At 37.9% G+C, this 21,384-nt stretch overlaps 1 protein-coding gene across 14 annotated transcripts in view; it reads left to right on the top strand.

The window, feature by feature from the left end:
- The window catches only part of CCDC149 (coiled-coil domain containing 149), a 71,894-nt gene that overhangs the window by 39,331 nt on the left and 11,179 nt on the right, over positions 1 to 21,384 (top strand). For 7 of the 14 annotated variants that reach the window (XM_051616667.1, XM_051616668.1, XM_051616670.1 and 4 more), the window contains 7 exons: positions 5,816 to 5,932; positions 7,399 to 7,571; positions 9,015 to 9,087; positions 10,412 to 10,496; positions 11,585 to 11,729; positions 17,597 to 17,673; positions 19,017 to 19,049. In XM_051616667.1, coding sequence (XP_051472627.1) covers positions 5,816 to 5,932; positions 7,399 to 7,571; positions 9,015 to 9,087; positions 10,412 to 10,496; positions 11,585 to 11,729; positions 17,597 to 17,673; positions 19,017 to 19,049 — 703 coding nt within the window. The remainder of the gene's footprint in view (positions 1 to 5,815; positions 5,933 to 7,398; positions 7,572 to 9,014; positions 9,088 to 10,411; positions 10,497 to 11,584; positions 11,730 to 17,596; positions 17,674 to 19,016; positions 19,050 to 21,384) is intronic. The other 7 variants (XM_051616671.1, XM_051616673.1, XM_051616675.1 and 4 more) reach the window with 2 other exon arrangements.

The following is a 21,384-nucleotide window of genomic DNA, read 5'->3' on the forward strand; positions in this document are numbered from 1 at the left end:
TGAAAACTAAACTAGATAGCTTTAATTAAACACTAATGATAAAAGAAAATATGTACAAATATATACAAGCATGTACAGGAATATGCAAAATCCTGTTGCTTCCCCCCACACCCAGCAACTCCCAGGGCATCTCCTGAGCTGTGAGCAGTTCTGAAATGTCCCGGAGCTGCTGGAGAGAGCGGCAGAGCAGATGGGAGCTGAGGGGAGAGCTATGAGGGTCAGGAATACACGGGCCTAGGGATCAAAGGAGATAGATAGATGGAGTCCTCCCTGGGTACTGGCCATGGACGGAAGAGAAGGAAAAAGAAAGAAGGGCTTGACTTTCATGATCCCTGAATTTATACCGAGTGCCATGTAAATGTGGAATAATAAAGATTAAATACATTGTTTCACCAATTTTCCCACCTGTCTAGTCTGCTTCTCACTATGGGAAGCTTGTAGATACGACTCTGCTGCACCTTTAGTATCCAAAGCAGCAAATTCAACAAGCAGAGCAAAGTGACTGGAAAACTTGCTGCTACTTTCAGCAAATGTGCTGCTTAAAAGAGAGTTCACTGAAGAAAAAAAAAAAAATCGGTGAAAAGAAAATCGGCCTCATCGTGGCTCAAACCAGGACAACTATGTATTTTGCACCTGGCTTTACTTTAACATGTCAGATTTCATTTTAAAAAAATAGTATTAGTAGTAGTATTTCCTACAATTAGGTATGGATAAGCATGTCATCTTCATTGTGTGGTGATTTTCAATTTTTTTGCAATGAAAATGCAAAATTTTAGAAGATGATAAAACCAGGCAAGGCATAATTTTTCTCTTCGAAAGTATGGAGCCATTGATCACAAATATATATATATATTGAGCTTTGTATTAAGCTATTATCCTGCTACTCTTACATAACCAATTTATTTTATTGCTAAACTTAGCAAGTTATATGGAACATTGCTCAAAATCTGCCGTTTGGTATTAATCAAACTCCTGTTGTCTCTGTTAATTGAAATATTTAAACTCAAGCCAAATGTGTGTAACATTCACAGCTGGAGCTGTATGCAGAAGTACATTCAGAGATCAAACTAGTGAGAGTTGGAATTTGAGAGGGCGGTTAACGAAGTAAAAAATGAAACAGATAATGAATGATAACTTCCCTCTCAACTACAGTTTTAAAGTTACAGGATTTAAAAATTTGAATAAAAATTACGTTCATGCGGGTTTTTTCTTTCCTTTTAGTTTCATGTGATTTTACCTATTTTATTTTAAACATAAATATATTGTGATAATTAAGTTTCTATCATTGTTATCACAAAGGACTTCCCTGAAGGTGTGCGAGGGACTGGGAAATGGTCAAGTGAGACCTGAACTTACAGCATGCATTGCATTCATTATAACTTGATCAAGTCTTCAAAGACCAGCTTTGCCAGTGTTTCTTTCATTGGCATGTTATTGTTTGAACTATATTACAGAATGGAAGGTATTGCCTTGCAGTTCTCCAGTACCAATATTATGCCATACAGCCTTTCGCAAGCCAGTCCTGAGCAGATGACAAGGGTTTGTTAGTACAAACAGAACACAAGAGTAGTACAGCTGCAATGCATTTAAATATCAATGTTATGTACCTATTTTAATTTCTTAGAACAATATGATCTTAGTAAAACTTCTTTGTGCTTGAGCTGGCTTTGTTTAGATTTGTCTTTGTGGGTTAACTTCGTAATAGGTAGTTGTCTGTTTTCTCAGCATTAATTTAAAGTCAGGATCCTCATAATGAATGGAAAAATAATTTTAAAAAAGAGTGGTTCTGCCCACCATGCTTCTCTCCAAAAGGTGCAAAATAGTGCATCACTAAATAAAGAGGGGGAGGAAAGAACTGCATCAGACAGGGATTAATTTAGACTAGGATTTTCATTTTTAGAACACATTCTTCACTTTCCTAGTAAATGAGAAATAGAGCTTATTTTAGAATCAGTTTGCTGGTTTTGAAGTGCCTAAAAAAGCATTGCCATATCTCTGAGGGATTTAACACTCTCCTGTGTCAGATTTTGCTTCCTTGTAGCTTTGGTGATAAAATTCTAGGCTTGTTCCTGAAGTCATTTTTTTCTGCTCATCAGTTCTCCTGTACTGGCAGCTGGGTTCCTTCAGGCACTGGAGTCCAAATAATGCATGGTACATACAAAAACAAAGAACTATAATAATTTGCTTGTTCTTACATTTTTCCCCTGCATTCTTCTCTCTGCTTTTTCCAAAGTGAGGGAGGGCATCCTGCCCAGCTGGTCTACGTCAACCTTACTTCTGGCAAGAGACGAACAAACAGCTGCTTTTGCAGCAAGTGAAGCTGCTTATGGATGAACAATTCTGCCTGTGTCTGAGCAGGGGTGACTCACTCAGGCTTTGTCACTCAGTGGCAAGAGCTTTGTAGGACTAAAAAAGAAAAAAACCTCTTTAAATATAACACATTAGCTCTATTGATAAATAAATGTTTTGATGGCTTGACTTGTTTTTCACAGCTTTAATGTTTGCTGCTAGTCAGATACTGTCACTGGGATTAGCAAGAACACCTTCAACTGGTGACATTTTACTTGTTGCTGAAATAATGTTAGGTATGTCATTAGTTAGGCAATAACAAATGAATTGCATTTGGTTTAACTGGACGAATTTTTTCCTTTAATTCCAGGTAGAATTCTGTTGGCACAAATAATAAAACGTCTTCGGGCAGTCTCTAGAAGGATTTGTTGCTGCAGTTTCTGAAACACAGCAACAGTTAGACTGCAGCATTCCAGCAACAGATACCTAAGACTATTTTTATGATTGATCACAAATTCTTACCAGCTCTGATAAAAGAAAACTCTTCTATGCTTATGATAGTAATTTGTAAATGTTTTTTCCTTCCTTCTTGCAGCAATGCTTGGAGAACAATTACTGAAACTTTGAGGAGGATAGTTAGGAAATACAGTTCTCTCGTATAAAGGGGTGAAAATGTAAAGCATAAGAGAAACTGGAGCCTTCTGGAAGACTAGATGACTTAGTTGCATTCACTTGAGTTTCTACCCATGCAAATAAATGGTTTTGTAAGCTATCAAAGGCAATGCTAAGTTAGAGGAAGATGCATGGAAAACAATGGCTGCAATATGACAGTTGGTTGTTGTAAGGCAGTGTTGCGGGCCAGTATCGGGGGCGTTTTGTTTAGTCTTATGTGGGGGGAGAGAAGATGGACTGTTTCTCACAGGCAGACAATCAGTCATGCAGCAACAGTACGAAATGTTAAACGTGGTGCATGTGTTTTGGCAGAACTGGGACTTGAGGTAGCAAATTTGCGTTGTTCTGGTCTGCTTTCTAGTATTTTTAGTATAGTAGGCGATGTGGTGAAGACTGTCAGTGACTGTGGCTAAACATGATTGTTTCTGCCTTCCACTAAGAATTTCTGGTTGTGCTGGTTTCTCTTTTTCTTCTATATCTTTTATCAGTAATCAGGAGTGTTCAGCTTTGGTGCAGGCATTGTCTGTGGACTGCTAGCCTGTGCAGCAGCTATCGCAGTGAAGCCTGTTTGGGGCATTGTGAGGCTGCTACAGAGTTGCTACTTTATGAATAATTGTTTTAGCTAACCCTTATTAAGAAAAATCTGTGATATTAAGTTAATACAGGCTAGTGGCTTGCAGCACTGAATTACATTGGTTAACAGTCTATTGGTTTTTGACCAACAGTAATCTCTGGTAAGATGCTTTTAATTTAAATCTACACTGCTGTGAATGTTGTTTACAGAATCCTGAAGTCTTAACCTGTTCTGTGGCTGCAAAATAAAGTTTATTGCAAAGTACTAGTATACGAAGTAAACCCTTATCCCTCTGGCATAACACTTAGTGTCTCTTTGGGTCACAGCATTTTTGGGGAAGAATTTTATAGCAGGTGGTGCTGCCTCATGAGACATTCGGAATGCAGAATTAAAGGACTTGGCCTGTTCTGCCCTGTCAGCTCTCTGATTGGCCAGCTGTCTGGAAGAAGCATTCTGTCATTTCATGGATTGGTATTTATTTTATATATGTTTATAGTGCTGCATTTAATGGCTGAATTTGGATTTCTGAAGCATTCTTTTTATAAGACTTCATGTTTTGGGGGGGTTTTTTGCCTCAAAATTAGTAGTAAATAGTGCTGCTTTTCTTGGCAGACTGTTTGCCCTTGCAAGTAATAATTGCTGGCAGTTATAATTACATCTTATGCCTCACCCCCTCCTGGGCTGGAGAAGGGTTGGTCACAGTGCATGAGTCAAAGCTCTGATCCACTTCCCATTCGGGTACTGAGCATTACACAGGAGTTCTGCTCTGCTGCAGGTATTGAAGACATTGGTAAAGTGTGATTTCCCCATTACCAGTTTTTCTAAACAAAACTGAGTCCTCAAAACATTATTTCATTTGTTTCTTACTGCCTTTCTCACTAGTGAGAGATTCTAGAAATTAAATTATTCTGACTGAATTAAATCACATTACAATGCCTTTTAACATTATTAAAAAAAAAAAAAAAAAAAAAGTCCCATAGCTATGAAGCCATTCTGGGATTTGCTAGTTGCCTTTTTGACTTATTTGTTTGGACAAAGATATTAGTAGGAATTATATATCCTAGGATCCATTCAGCCTGACTAACTGTGCAGTGGTTTGTACTTTCCCTGTGGGAATAGGGAAATGTAGTTCACCAAAATCAGTTACTTTTGGGGGCACAGCTTCCCCTCGACAAGTGAACTGCTTATCAGAACAAGTTGTATTAGCTTCAGTGATTTGCACTGAATTGGAGCTGAAATAAGTGGGGAGGATGATTGTGGTAGTCTGTCTTGCATCAGCAGGATTTTAATTGGCACATTGCAGCTATAGTGACTGGCAACCCATAAATACCAAAGATACATTTTAATGTACAGTCTTCTGCTTCAGAAGATTGATTTTTTCTAACTCTGAACAATGATGAACGTTAATTCCTTGGTGCAGTAAAAAGATATGGGGAAAATCAGGCTGGTTATTGCAATGGGTGTCTTGAGTCTCTGTGGAACTCCTACCAATGAGGCTGTGGGGAGTCAACACTTTTGCCTAGTTGTACTCAGTATAAACAGTGTAAATGATGAATGCCTTGTTGACTGTTATTTTAATATTCCATGATTTTTGAAAGGTAGTTGCTTTGTGCTTTCAATATTGAATAAACCTGTGTATTAATTCAAGTCAGACTGTTTTCAGCAGTTACAGTGCTCATGAGTTCATTAGCTGTTTGAGCATTTTAACCAAGTCTTTTTGTTGTTGCCCTGAATTTTTAACATCACCTAACTTTTGTGAGCAGATGAAAAAAGTAATGCACAAGCAAATGTATTAGCAGCAGTTAATGCAAATTCTGCACATTGGGATATTAAGTGGTATCAATAAAATTAATCTGGGCAAGCCACTTTGTGCCTTTTTATTCATAAGTAGGAAGAGTTCTCTGCTGCAGAGAATTGTAAGTTTTATATATAAAAATGGCTTTCTGAGAATTCTGTCATTTTAGGAATTAGTTCCTGTCACTCCTAAAAAACATGAGCACATGTCTGTGTTTACTTGGTCTTTAGTCATTGTATACTCTGGTGGCTTGTTGCAGGATCTCATTCAGCTCCTGTTGGTGCTCTGAGTGTTTGGCTGGAATTTTTCACTGAGAACAAGACTGAGCCCTCAGCTCAGAAAATTCCCTCTGGCTTAAATAGTACCAGCTTTTTGGCATGGAAGAGATGAGATCTATGACAGCTTTACTCTTTATAATGCAGATGTTTTCTACATGATGCTACAGCCTGTGTTCCCTTGCTTACTGACTCTTTTCGTAATTGCAGCTCCTTCGAATGACAATAGCAAAGCAAAGACTTGGAGATGATGAAGTTGGGGCTCGCCACTTTGCAGCGCATGAACGGGAGGACCTTGTTCAACAACTGGAGAAGGCTCGAGAACAAGTAATAAATAAATGGGCATATGCTGTCATGTTTTACAGAGCTAATGCAGTAGCAAGTAAATGACTGCTTCAGTTGTGTTTGGAGGGCTGGTAGCTGATTAATATTGCAAATAGTTGTGAAGGTGTTGGGATTTTTACTGAAATATTTCTTATTGAGCACTAACTTAAACACACATACATGGTTAGAGTGACTTTCCTAATCTCAGGAATTCCTTCTCTAGATTATTGATTCTTCTCTTTTTATAGTGTGGAGCCACAACTTGTGACAATTTAATATTGTCAGTGAATGTCAGTGAGAGAGACGCATTAGTGAAAGCTGTTACAAGTATTTAACACAATATGTGGTAGCTGATGCTTTTCCTACAGATAATATCTGAATCATGTTTTCTGTAGAAGTGGTGTTAGTCTCTTCTTCCTCCTGACTCTTAGATACTTGTTCCTATCTTTTGAAAAATTGCTACATCAGATCTCTTTTCCCTATCTCAGCTCTGCATTAATACTATGTACCATGCAGCATCCAATTCATCAGACTTTTCCCCTAATACTGATACATAGATTTCTGGACAGTTTTTGGGGTTTGTGTTCTCTCTTGTTCCCACACTCATTCCTACAGTTCCACCCTGTGATCCAGGAGGAAGTGTGGTTTTCTTGTTTTTCAGTCTCAGCACAGGTGTAGTGCTACTTTAGCTTACTGGAAGGACTGATGACTGCACTTGGTCTTCCTCTAATGTATCTGGTATCTCTGTTTCCAAGCTCATATTCTCTCTCTTCATCACCTGGCCTCTTTTCACAATGTCTTCTAATATCCTTCCTGGCTTATTAGCATTTTCTGAGGAACCAGTGGAGACTTCTCAACACATTGCAGACTTTTCTGTCACACTCTATTTTCTCTCCTTGGAAGTTTGAAGCTCTTTGCACTTTAGTGTCTTTCATACTGGACTCCTTCATCCTTCTGCTTAATAGCACAGCTCACCCTGTCAACTCCATACTGTCTTGTTTTGTACCTTTCTCAGTTGTTCCTGTTCTGTGGAACTTCATTGCTCTAAGTCCTGTATTTAGTATAAATTCCCCCTTACAGACTTTTTCTTCATCCTCCAAATTTGCAAAATTCTTATTCAGTTGAATTAATTCCTGCAGTCCAAGAAATTATATGCTAAATCCAGCTTAATATGTTTGTAGCAGAATTACAGAATGCATTAAGGTTTTTTTACGTTCATAACATTGGAGTTATTTTCTAGAAATTTTGTAAAACAAGTCTAGCTGCTAAGTTTACTTGACTTCAAGTTAATGAATTAATGCCAAAATACAGTAAAAGTACTGGGGGTTATGAACTTTGGGAAGACTTTTGACTGTCCAAAATCAGTCCTGTTTAGACATGCAGTGCTTGTTGCTGTTGTCAGTTTGGGTGCTATATCTAATATTTTGTTTAAACTTCAAAATTGTCATACAGCTCTTCTTTCTTCTCAGATAGAGACTCTGAGATATGATCTTCAGGCTGCACTGGATGAGTTGCAGGATGTGAAAGAGGAGCGCTCTTTTTACCAAGATAAGGCTGACAGACTAAACCAAGAACTTAATCATGTCTTAGGAGGGAATGAAAACCGTATAATTGACATAGATGCTCTGTGTATGGAGAACAGGTGAGTACATTGCAAATCTTTCCCCAGAACAAGCTGTGTATTGCTTTAACAGGACATCAGGAAGCCAGTCACAACAAAAGTTTAAAGAGAAGATGTCCAAGAGCTTTAGGTAATTTGTTTTGTCTGTTTAGCTCCTACTGTAGCTAACCATCAAATAATATTGAGAAAGTTAGGCTGCAGGACATTACCAGTGTTTTATTTGGCTACAGAGATGTCAGTGATCTTCCCAAATAGAGCTAAACAAGAAAGAGGAGAAGTGCAGACCTTTTTATTCCCATCATAGTATGACACAAAAAGCAAGAATATTAAAAATGGGTGTCTTCAGAAATCCATAGTGAGCTGTAACAGGCTAATCTTGGATTGGAAACAGGGACTTTGAGTACCCTGAGTTAACAGTTTTGGATATAATTCTCACCACAGGGAGAGGCTGTCAACATGGAGTGATTTGCCAAAAAAAGTTGCTGGTGAAATCACCCATGTAGATATTCTTGCCACTTCTTGGGAAAATAATGTGGTTTATGGTCTCTGCTAAGATGGACAGAGAGGAGTCACTGACAGAGCTATAGCAGGTACCACCCTTAATGTCAACAAAAATAGATCCTGTAAGACACTTCCCATTTACAGAGACTTATGCTTCATCTAGCAAAGTGTAATACCAAAGGCATTATTTCCTCCCAGCAGCTCCAGGTTTTTTTCTGTTTTGTGTGGCCTACTGAGTTCTGTATCAATTTAAGCCCTCTGCTCCTCTGACAGTGATACATTTTTTTTTCTCTAGGATAGTTAAATTGTCACAAACCCTAATACAGTTGCAATTGCACTACATGAAAGAGAATATTTTATAAACTCTTTATACAGGAAAAATATTTTTACTATGTGGAAATAGCCATCTAATCCAAGTGCATAAACTGTGTTAGGAAGAACTGTACTATCTCAGTTAACTGTGTACCATTTTTCAAGTGTACTATTAAAATTTCTACTTTGTGATTGCTAATGAGATGTGTCATGTAAGTGATGGATACTGCAATGCATAAGTTCTGCATGGTTGAGCCTTGTGTTGACATATTTACAAATCTTCATGTGTCCATCTCACAAACATTCAAGTACAGAGGACATGAGTAAATACTTCCTTACTATATCTTCTAGACATAAATATATCCTTCTAGCTTCCCTCTCCAAAAACCTGAGGACCGATATAAAATGGTTGTACAACATGCTTAACAAGTAAAACAGAAGGGCAGCCTCTTTTTCTGATGCAATTTGTTTCCCTATTTAAAGTTTTATGGGGTCAAGAGCAGTAAGATTTTGTTATTTTATCCCTCACAAAACTGCAGAGGGAAAAGAACTCTCCGTAGTTCAGAGAGAGGACACTGCAAATAGTGAAGAGGGACACTTGAGGCAGTACTTGAAGATAACATGAAGTACAGCAATACATTTCTTTTTCAGGTATCTCCAAGAGAGATTGAAACAACTTCAAGAGGAAGTCAACCTTCTTAAGTCTAATATTACTAAATATAAGGTAGGATCCTCTCAGTGTATCATCTAAACAGTGCTTCATTGTTCATGGAGGTTATTGTTCATTCTGATGTTCATATGCATTTAAAATACAAATTTTTGTCTCCAAAGAAAAATCCACCGTTAACTTTCTGACAGTATTAGTATGTACACATACTACATGCTTAGTCTTACTTGTAGGCTTCTTAGCTGATGTCGTACAAAGGGATACTCACAAAGTGTATTTTGAAAAATTAATTAAATACCTTTTTTAAGTTCTGTGGGAGAACCCTCCTTCTGCAAGGGGAGTGATGAGCCTTCCAGCCTGCTGGTAGGTGAAATGGAGCAGGTCACACTGTGTGTTGTGAATGACTGCAACTATGTTGCCATCACAAGCAGGTCTTGTCTCCTTGTACCGTAATGGCCGAACTGTATCTGTCTTAATGACTGCTAAGTCTTAATTGTTCTTCCATTTCTGGGTCAAGATATACACTGTTTTGCATGAAACCTTCAGGACTAAATCATGAGACCAAAATATTTTTGCTGTTCCCTGAAGTGAAACACTCTTTTTTTTCTTCTGCAAGTGATTTTGGGCTGTGGGAAGGCTGTTTGTCAGGGCATGAGAAGGGTTGTCTTAAAGTGGTCAATAGGACTTCTTAACCATTTAGATCACTATAAAGCAGTCACAGCACTAATTGCTTTTTGTGCATGAGCAAAGCTTCTCAAAGTACCAAGTTCATTTCAGTGTCTGTTCACGCTTATGACTTGGGTCTCTCACAGCACTAGTTAGTTTATGCGTGAGAACTGAGCACCTTGGTGGTCTGGTGGGTTCCACAGAACTGTAAGTGGTTTGGAAGACTTGTAATTCTGTATCAAGGTTGTTCTGCTGCTAATTCCTGAAAGTCAGTATTTGCTGCTAAAAGGGCTTTTAGAAACTGACAGAAGAGTTTGAGCTTTTGCTTTGAAGCCTATCCAAAGAAATGCTGGGGGAAGTCTGATTTTGTTCCCAACTGATACTCCCTACAGGATACTGCAGTATCTTCAACGGTACTCATTAAATCATTAAAAAGTAGGCACATCTTTAAAACTTATTGGGGCGAGTGGGTGGGAGAGACTTTGATAAAGTGATTGCAATGAGACAGAATGAGTCTTTGTAACATTACAAAGACTGTTTGGGGTGGAGAATAATACTACAGAAGAGTCACACTTCCATAGGTTACTATGGTTATAAGCTCCAGGCCCTGTACAGTTGTGCTAAGACCAAAATCCAAAGTTCAAAATTCTTTACTCCTAATGCAAGGATTTGTTTGCTACTGTTTTTCTAAATAAGATATTTGTTATTTCCTTAGAATGCACTAGAAAGACGAAAAAATTCAAAGACTCATGGTAGATCCAGTAGCAGTGCTCTGACTGGAGTCCTCTCTGCAAAGCAAGGTATTGCAGTGTATAGGCATAAATGCAGCGTGGTGTTGCATATCTCATTGAATTCCTTCCATCTTATCTCTTAATTTCAGTAACCCTTTCCTCGCCAACCAAGCCAAAATCTTTCTTCTCTTTCTTGTTTATTATTATGTGCTGATTTTTATCCTTTTCTCAGTTGACTTGACAACATAAAATTTCCCCTTGTGTAATGCTTCTCCTTCTGTTACTCTTTTTGCCATTCTTTCCCTTCCCCATCAGTTTTATCAAGTTTTTTTAATCTCTAAACCTCTCTGCAACTCTGACCCTGACAAATCACTTTTTTATTCCTCTCTTTGCTCTGCTAACAATGGCAATCACAATTCATATTACAATGAAAAATAGACTGTGTGGTAGAAGAGAGGGCCCTAAGTCAGGTTGTCTGCTCTTGGAAGCTTTTACATTCAGATGTTTTGCACAAAATCCCTTTGTCCCATGTTTCTTCATGGAACTGCAAAATGGAACAATCTCTTTATCCCCCTCCAAAGAAAATACCAGGATTCAGAAAGTAAGGAGAAAATTCTTTGAGCCAAACAGTATACCCATCACTCTACTGTTAGGTGTTGATGTATTCAAACACACCCATGAGATCAGTAGTATTTGTCACGGCAGGTTGAAACTCACTTTTTTTTTTTTTACTTGTCTTTTGACCACTTCTCCATGTACTTGCATACAGATACAGATTTAGCTGTAGAATAATGAGTTTCTTTCCTTCTGAACAAAAATAATTTTCCAAAAGCAGAATTAAGTTAGCAGATGGGTCTGCCTATACTTGTTCTGGCAATTGCTGTTGTAGGGAACAGTCCATCTTCTCTACCCCTGTAGAGTAACAACTAGCTGAGAAAGCCACCGTATTTGTGCCAGCTATATTTATATATATTATGTTATGTTGTATTTATTGTATTATAATATTTCTGGTCTTTAGGCTTTGTTTGTTAATTGAAGGAAAAAAAAATATGTATTCATTTAAGTAATGAGAACAGTTCTTTAATGCTAAATAAGTGCTTGTGTCACATTACTGTGTGTGAGAAACCAAAACTCATTTGTTTTTTTTAACATTATAGTCCAAGAGTTGTTGTCAGAGGATCATGGATGTAGCCTACCAGCCACACCACAGTCCATTTCAGATCTCAAATCACTGGCCACTGCATTGCTGGAGACTATCCATGAAAAAAACATTGTCATACAACACCAACGACAAACCAACAAGTAGGTAGCATGACTTCTAAGTAAAATAGAAATTGCCAATCTATGGAAAAGTCATCGTTTTGGGGGAGTTTCAGAGAAATGGGAAGGAAGGTTCATTTTCTCAGAAAATCCACTGTGTTTGTTAACTGTCTGTAGGGAGGGTAAAGAAGAGCTGCCAAGAGGAAGGACATCAGTGAACTGAAGGAGAAGCTATGTGATAATTGGTTGCTAATGTAGGAATTTGCTAATGAACACTGGTGGGAATAGTAAATGTTGCATCTAACAAAGATACAGTGTAATGTTTTTCACAGGCTAAGGCTTGTGTGTCATACAAATGATAACTGTTGCTCCTACAGTTACTTTTCCAAAAGTTGTAGGAGATAAACACCACTGGATTGCAGCTGTATTATTATTGTTTTAAATCTGAACTGAACTTTCAAGGAGATTTTGTTTACTCTTAGCTGTTCTACTCATCAGTAGAATTCTTTGTGTCTAGCACAGCTCCTGTCATGGCAGAATATAATATTTTTTGACACATTTTCTGACATTCTGGTATTATTGTCCTTACACACTATGAAAATCAGAGCTAGAGAGTGTTGCTTGATTCCATTTTTTTTCCTCTTTTTTTTTTTTTTTTCTTAACACTGAGTCATGACTGGTAATCAGAGGTTATTCAGGCTTCTCAAAAGCACATCAGGACCAGATGCCAAAAACAGGCAGACATCTTTCATGAGAGGAAGGAGTAGTACTGAAGCAAACTGTATTGCACTAGATGTTTCATTTTGAAAATGGGTAACTCTGATACAAGGCAGACTCCACTGCATAATTCTTAGTGGTGTAGCAACAGAAGTGGAGGAGCAGTTTATAGCCACTCTTAATACTCTTGAGAAAGCAAATGCCTAATCAGCTAAAGGGAGACTAAAGCTGTGCAAATGTATCCCAGATCTAACTGGTGGCAGCTCAGCCAATTTGTGCCTGTAAGTGTGCCATGTAGTGCGAGAGGCGTTCCTGCACTGAGCAGTGCTAGTGAAGGGCTTACACCTGCTTACTCCCCTCTTACTGCTAATGCAACATCAGAAGGAGAACATCTAGAGAAAAAACTTTTGTTATTCCAGGTATAACCCACCTTTGCCTTTTACGTCCTCGTACTGTGTAATTACCTGATGTTCTAATTTGCATACACTTGCCTATAGCTGTAACAAACTTCTTGCATAATTTTGTGTCTCTCTTTGATCACATCATTCTCTTGGCATCTCTCAAATGTATCATTGCAATGGTGGCCTTACTTTCTGATACCACGGTCTCTGCTTTCAACTACTGAAGATGGGTTTTCTTGAGATAGGCCTTCACAAAGAGATACGATTCTCTTACCTTCCTGCCCAACTGGTCTTATATAGCCACAGGAGTAGAGATGGGATGTTCGCACAAACTCATATTCTGTGCCTAATAGAAGATCAGATCTTAGAGGGAGGTGACAGTCCACGTCTCTCCCAGGTCATGAGTGTGCGCAGAGCTGAAGAATTGTGTTGAGTTCAGAATGCTTCAGGGATAAAAAAAGACAGACAACTCCTAGGCAAGTTGACTAAAGGGCCTCAGCAAGACTCCTATGTGGTATGCTCATTCTTTTTGTCACCTTTGGCTTTGGTTGGATATAAGAAGTCCTTATGGAGCTAGGAGGGATGGGAGCTACTTCAAATAGAAACACTGAAGAGACAGAGGGTTAAAATTAAAAAGGGGAATGCAGGCAGGACATCAGGGAAAAACATCCTTTATTTGAGATGCATTAGCTGGTTGTTGGGGGCACTTATTTGCCATGGAAAAAGTTACAAGTAAAGACTGCTGACTTCAAAAGATGGGGAAGAAACCCCACCTGTCAGAGAAGGTTAGAGGTGAGAGTGAGATCACTGCACAAGTAAAATGGACAGGTCCATAAACTGGTGATTGTTGAAAATGCCTTCTTCTGTTGAAGACATTCCAAGTTGAGCAGTATGTGGGGCTAGAGAGAATTGTAAAGACAAGGGTTTAATGTAAATCAGAAGGTAGAAGTTTTCTCCTTCACCCCTCCATCCTGTTTGCCTGTCTTTCTCTGTGCAAAGAGCATGTTTGGAGAACACAGTTACTCTTTCAGATTGTTGTTTGCAGAAGGTGAGATTCTTTTGAGTAAAGAGCATGAGATTTTGGGCTGGTTGTTTCATTCAGGGAGGAAGTCCTGTTTTTGATGTTTGATAGATGATTGACCTATTAGTGATTCTGTTCTCATTAAATTAGACTTTTCAGATCATGTGAAATTATTTGGTTCCAAATGGTTAACCTACTCTAAAATCAAAGCCTCTTTTGTTGCTTGCAGATTGAGATATGGCTACATAACTTTACAATAGAAGAATGGTAGATTTGCTTTCCAATTAACTGACACAAAAACAAGACAGTGGATTTTTTTACATAGCTCAGAATTTGGATGTGCTGTTGAAGTCGACTCTGCTGTTACACTGTTGTCAAAAATGTCCATTGCCACTTGCTTTTGGAACAGACAGACTATTATTATTGCCACTTTCCTGCCTATGTGGCATGATAAAAGACTGTGGGATTATGTGCCTAGGAACAAGTGGGCTAAATCCAGTCTTTAATTATTTTAGCCTCACTTTAAGGAAAAATATTTTTTTTTAAAGAAAACAGGTCATTTTCCCCAGGTGATTGGTAGCTACTGCTGCTAAGTTTAAATAATGTCCTGTGTTTTTCCTCACAAGCAGATCAGCTTAATTTGAAAATGCAGCTGGAAATGAATTCTGTATGCAGTAATGTGTTGCAAGATTAAATAGTTACATAAATGCTAAAATAAACAGTCCTAACCCTGCCTAGCAAGTGGATACAAATCTTTTTGTCTTCTACCAGCAATAAACTGTTTATTAGATGTTCTTTCTAGTGCAATTTGTTCCTGAAATTGCCAACACCCGTGCAAGCCAGATCAGTTTAGAAGTTGCTCTGCTGCTTAGACTTGTTGCACTACTTTTAAGATTTCTAATTTGGGCAAGTTTGATCATGACCAAAATTACAAAAAGGATTTTGTCAGTCTGTAACTGAGTGAATATTTGTGATGTATAGAACTAGATACGTGACCCTCACAGACCCTATCTACAGACATTATGGAGCTTCTACATTCAGGTGGGAGCATTGCTGCAGTTACCTGAACAACAGTTTTCTGTAAGAACTTATGCTGGAGGGAGGTTTAAACTGATTTCCTTGTTGTATTAGACACATGACCAGAGGACAACAAAAATAGCTATTGGCACCTTTGTCCATGATTCTTCTTTTTTAGTCAAAGGATCTGGTCCGTTATGGCTAGAGATAAAAATATGTATTAGGAAATTTGGTGCTACCAACCCATGCGGCCCCTTTAAAAATACCTGCAGTTCCAGACCTCCACAACTCAGTCTTCCCACAGCACATGCAGAGGTTGCAGATTATCTGGAGGTCACAGGGGGAAGGAAGGAAATGTGATAAACCACGCTGTGTTCAGGATTGTTTATACATATCTTTTCCAAAAAATGTTTCTATAATAATTCGCAGCTTTATGTGAGGTTCATTTCTCCCATACCTGTCTTCAGATAATGTGGTTTGGAGCTACCAGAATCACACTCCTCACTGAATGTATTTTGCTCTCTTTCTAAATGAAAGGAGCAGGGTTCAGTATTGTCTTCTCTTTTTGCCAGCCATTGTTCTGAGCTGTAGAATGATCCTTCTGTGTGAGAATCTGCAACAAAGGTTACAAAATAGCTCAGCACCTCTTCTGAGGATTGAGTAGGAATTATCAGGATATATTTGCTACAAAACCTTTAGAAATAGTGTGGTACAGCTGATAAATGAACTATAAATTTTAAGAGAAGCAAGAGGAAATGACTCTGCTGTTGTTGACTGAGTAACAAAAGCAGTAGCAATAACTGAACTTGATGCGGAGGGTTGAGTTTCTTTCTGTGGTAAGGTTAGCTAACAGGGAGAGCACTATCCTTCTCCCCTTTTCTGTCCTGGAACTACTGGTGAACTACTTAAGAAAATAGTAAGGACTTTTTCTTTTCCTGGCAGAATTGCTAAACTTGTGACCCATTTGTGGTAACAATCATTAGTCACATCAATTTTATGTTATCTTCCTGGCCAAGCTAACATGATGTGGAAGAAGTCTTGCATCGTATCTGCTTGTTCCCTGCCCCTCTAAGCTAGGGGAACTCCACATCCTTCATCTGACACTTGGTGAGGCCTTATTTAGGGTGACGAGAGTGTGCGAGGTAGAGCTTCTTGAAGGTTGCTCTGTGCCTTTCTCCATCACCTATTGCTTTGTACTGCAGAGCACAGCTGTTGGATGTCAGGCCATACGCTGGGAAATTAAAATAGAGTCTGAGTCTTATACCAGACAGAAGCATTCTGAAAATGGAATCTGGACTTGAACAATTTTGATTGTAATTGGAGAAGACAGTAATAGACCCATCATAACCATGGTAACCTGTTTGGTTACTGAGTTTCAACAGGTTAATAAATATAACTGCTCCCAAAATCTTCCTCTCAGTGCTTTCTTTGATATTTATTATAAGCTTTCTCTTTCTCTTTTACATTCTTTCTCTCATCTTGATATTTTTGTAATCTTCAAAATACTTACAGGCTTTCATTGTGTCAGGGCAGAGCTCTCACAGTAGAGATTTAAAAAATACTGTCCTTGTTGATCAGTTTTTCTAGCCTCTTTGATATTTGCTGGGTTTGCTGTTCATCATGTCCTTCCCAGATTCTGCCATCTTGTCAGTAATGACATTCCCAGTATGCTCAAATGTCTGCAGTGTAAAATCCTTGCTGGAGAGCACACAGTGCAGTATTACACAGCTCTGGTGAGCATGGTAAGATGCTATTGCCTTGCTGTGTTGTGATATGCTACTTCTCAGCATTCGGTTCAAATTTAACTGACTTATCCTGTTGCTGTAACTTGATGAGTAAAACTTGCTGGCCATTATCTCTGCTGTCATGTTTAGAATTGCTGCCTCGTCTAGGTTTCTCAGTCTACTGAGTATTGTTTGGGATTTATTTAAAGACTTCTGACTCTAGGAGTCTTGCTGTGCCTGTGAGACAAAACACTTTCAAAAACTCATTGGAAAAAAGACCTTTCTTTGCAAAACAGAAATCTCTCGTTTGATCTGGGGAGAGAAATAAGACTAGAAGTTTAATCATGCAGGAGAGCTAGCTGCAAATAGTATTTGTAGGAATCAGATACAAAAGAAGAGATGACCCAAGAAATGCAGTGAAAACTAAGAGTGGATGATAAAGGTGCTGAAGAGCTTGAAGCTTTTTAGCAAAGTAGAAAACAGAGTTCAGCACTGAAAGAAAAGATGTAGCAGAAAAGATACTCCTTGCCGCTTTAAGCAATTTTAGTGATAGAGAAATCTCTTTAAATAAAGGACTAGGCCACAATTGTGTCTTAGAACTTTAAGATCGATTTTTTTCTTGAGTTTTCCATATTTTGTCTGCATAGCTTTTAGATTTTGGTTCTAGCTGCAGAGAAAGTAAAAGGAACTGTGGAGAGAGATTTGTATGCAAAGAAGTAGAAATGCTGTGAGTTGTTATTCTTCGCCTTTCCTGAAGGACAAACGTTAAACATCCAGTATACCCTAGACCTTGTTTGTTTTTTTTAAACCATAGGATAGATCAGACAACTATATTTAATTTTCTTTTCACTCTGGGAGAGATTGTCATTAGTGAAAAGAGATTACCGTATACAGGTTTACTCTACTAGGTAAGGAACAAGTTAAAAATTCAGCTGTAGTCATGTAAGCAGTTGGGCTTTGGTTATCTTACTCTAATAAGCAATCTCATCTCAGCTGACTGTCCCTGGCTTTTTTTTTCTTTTTCCAAAGAATTCTAGGTAACCGAGTAGCAGAACTAGAAAAGAAATTAAGAACTTTGGAAATTGCTGGCTTGTGGAGTCTTCCAGGTTAGTGAAAATTCAAGAGAATAGCTTGCATTATTTAGTTTTCAAGGATATATTTGCATTTAAGAAAAGCTTGGGTATGATTTTTCTAACGACAGGTGCTTTGGGAATTTGCTGTTCAGCACATTTGCAAAATTAAAAACCTCTAATAAATGTTAAGCTGAAAACAAAAATCACTAGACTCTGAAGTCAAACATGTATACTGGGGAAAAAAACAAGTTTTAAATACTGGAAATAATCAAATTGCCTTTATAGTCTGGAGGCAAAAAGAAGGAAGTATTTTATTTTAACAGTTGTATAAAAGGATACGCAAAATATTAGCCATTCTGTTTTTCAAGAAGTTTTATTTATTTGTTTTGTACTTGTAACTTCCATTTTTTTTTATTGCTGTATTTTTAATGTTTTTCTGTAGAATCATAAATTCTGAGAAATTGGAAATGTAAATTATCTTGAATTTTCTAATTCATCTCCCAGAACAGGCTTACTCCCTGTAGCATCTTAAGTATTTTATTTGGTTTTGAATTACTCAAGTAATGGCAGACTAATCTGCTTCTTAATAGACCTCACTGTTAGGAAAATATGCAATGTAAAATTTACATTTACTTTTTCCTACTTTTCTTCCCACTGCACCTAATTGTGTTTTCTTTAACCGCTGTAAATTAAGCTGCTCCATTGTTGGTGTTCGCATCATTAGGCTTTGTTGTTTAAAGCTTCCTGTCAGTACTGCTAGGGGTGGGGATGTAGCGTGGTTTAGGCTTCTAGTTTTTTGGCTCTGTGTTTTTTCTGCCTAACCTTTCCATCTAGAATAAAATATGACAAACCTGACCGGACCTCCTGACACATGTATGCTGTTCAGCCATTTGGCCTGATGTGGTGTGTTTCCACTTTGGCTTGCCTGTTGCTGGCATTCTCAGTCACCTTTCTGGAGCTAGCTCTCCTATTGACGCTTTCCAGAAATGAAGGTGCCAAATTTGTTTCCCTGTGTTACTGCTTGGTTAGTCACCTAACATACAGAGTATACGTAGTGCATTTGTCCCTCTCCACATTCTCCAAAAGATGCAGGTGAAATACTTGTCTAAGGCCCTACTGATGCGTTTTTGTGCATTAGTACAAATATGTATCATAAACTCACCAGTTTGAAGTACTGTAGGGTTTTTTTCAGAAACAGTGTTCCATGAAATTAATACACTAATAAATGCAGCATTTCTAATCTTTGCAAAATGTATTTTAAGAAATGGAATGGTGGGAACTTCTTGCACCATTGTTGGTCTGTGTAGGTAAGACATCAAACTAATGTGTATACAATAACAACTGTCTCTTTCCTTCCTTTCTTTTGCTGCCTGAAGGCCTGAGCTACAATGTCTCAGTGGGATTTGGGAGTAGGTTCTACTTGATGTATATTTTTAGTAACTGATTTTAGCAGTATGTTAAATATTGTCACTGCATGAAAATAAATGGAAATGTTATTTAACATTTTTATATCCGACAGATAAGGATGTTCGGTCAAGCAAGTTAAATGACCGTAAGAGAATAGAGACTGCTCTACAAGAGAATTGCTTTAATTGAGGAAAATAGTAGGAAAATATGATCTTAAATAGTTGTAAAGGAATTTCACACTGGATTGCTAGTTCAGTTGAGCCCCAAGGCTTCTTGATTTGCTGCTTGCCTTTTAAATCAAGAGTGCAGTTTTGCTTCCAAGTGCACTCTAGTCCCAAGGTGGTCAGAAGGAACCTTGCAACACCTGGTGGGTCACCAATTTTCTTTTCAGAATGTAGAAAGCTTCCACTCCATAAAACAGCAGCGTGTAACAAGTAGTGTGGGAACTATCACAGTGACTTTCCAGCTGAATGTTGGCTTGGGTGAAGGGGCAGAACATGGAGAGTATCTCATCTAGTCAGTCTTAAATCCAGAGAGAAAAATTACTATTTGGCTGTGAGCTGAACTTCTCTTCTTTGGAAAAAATACGTACATGAAAACTAGTGTTCACTGTAGCACTGAAATAAATGCACATTATGAATTGCACATTTTTAATCTGAAGTCAATGTTCCTACTTAGGCATTATTGTCCATGTAATAACATCTGTTGTGACCATGATATTAATATCTTCCTAATGGTGTTAATAAATGATGTTAATACACTTTATCCTGTTGAAGAAAGAGCTCAACCACTTCAAATTTTTGGTTGGGTGACATTTGTCATCTACTTTTTGAGCAATGTACGAATTAAATATAGTAATCTAAATCAAGAGGAAACATTTAATTTCTGAAAAGGTGAAACTGGTAGGATACTTCGTTTTCTGTAGAAGTTTGCCTGCCTCAAACTTTAGCTTCCCCTGTTTGGAAGATGGGCTTTAATTAAACTACCCTGTTGCAAGGATCATTGCTGGGAAAAAAGCAAGCTTGGGCATAGATTTGGCTCTTGATTTTCTTTCTATGAGCCTACTTGCCTTGAAAAGGCAACAGAGAGTGTAATGTTCACAGAAGCATTTAGTTCTTTTCTTTGTCTTAGGTACATTGTGATTCAAATCTGCATGCATATGTTGAGGGAATTAAGTAATAATACATAGTAAACACCACCTTACTCCTCTCACAATCTGATGTCACTAGACATTCAGATAAGTAATTCTGTGGTTTTTTTTTAATGTCATTTCCTGAAAATTCCAGGTTTCCATTGGAAAAAAAAAAAAAAGCCTAAGAAGAGAGCTAACCGTGACTCAGCCTTTTTTTGTCTGGGATGATATAGTTTCGGTGCAGCCTCTTGCTCTGCAGTAATGAGTGTGGAGCAGAGGCAAGGTAGAATTAATGGGCTCAGCAGCTGCTGTGAATACAGCCAGTTACAGCAGTGTGGGGTGCAGCAGGGATACCTAACCCTGGAGTAGAAAATGAAGAATTTACTACTATTGAAAACTTATTTGTCTGGTTATTTTGAGATCTGTATACTTTTCACTAAGTCCTTGCATAAATTCATTAAACAGAGGAATACAAATCTATTTAAGTTATGAAATTGACTGTACATGGCAGCTAATTGAAATTCCATCTGTGCAATCCAGCTTTGGATCATGATTCACAGAATATGGTGCAGCAATACCCCCATGGCCCTCCTTCATGAGTGTAATGTGAGTCATTCTTAATAAATAATTATGCATCAGACCCTGTGGGCCACTTCTGTTGCTTAGATGTGTGGATACTGAGCTTAGCTCTATTTTCTGTAACCAAGTTGATTTTCAGAGAAAAATGTCAAAGTGAATGTGTTTACTGTGTGAATGCTGGCTGCAAGTCAAGAAGTTTCTTTTTTGAAGCTTGTCTTGCAATCTTCAGGGATTTTAGCTCAGGCTTTACTTTTTCTGTTCCAAAAAAAAAGAAAAAAGAAAAAAAACTTTGCTTTCTACAGTTAAAGCCCTCCCCCTACCCCCCTTTCTTTATTCATAATATTTTTTAATTTTACATCCTCTGTTGGATTCTTTTGTATCTTTTTTGATATGTGGCTACTTTTGGCTGTGTATTAATATTGATTGGATGTTTTTGTACTGCTAGCTCCCTGTATGATTTAGTTCTTCTTCCAATACAAAATTCCTTCCCTGTTACAGGAAAGTGCATTCTTCCTAAGGGATTTGCATTTTGAAATAGCCATTAGATTGGTTTTGCCTTTTTTTTTTTTTTTAATTTTAATTAATATTGCCTTACAGTGGAGGAGTTCTCCACTTTTCTGTTAATT

This window comes from Apus apus, chromosome 4 (genome assembly GCF_020740795.1).
Source record: "Apus apus isolate bApuApu2 chromosome 4, bApuApu2.pri.cur, whole genome shotgun sequence".
In the NCBI taxonomy this organism is placed as follows: Eukaryota; Metazoa; Chordata; class Aves; order Apodiformes; family Apodidae; genus Apus; species Apus apus.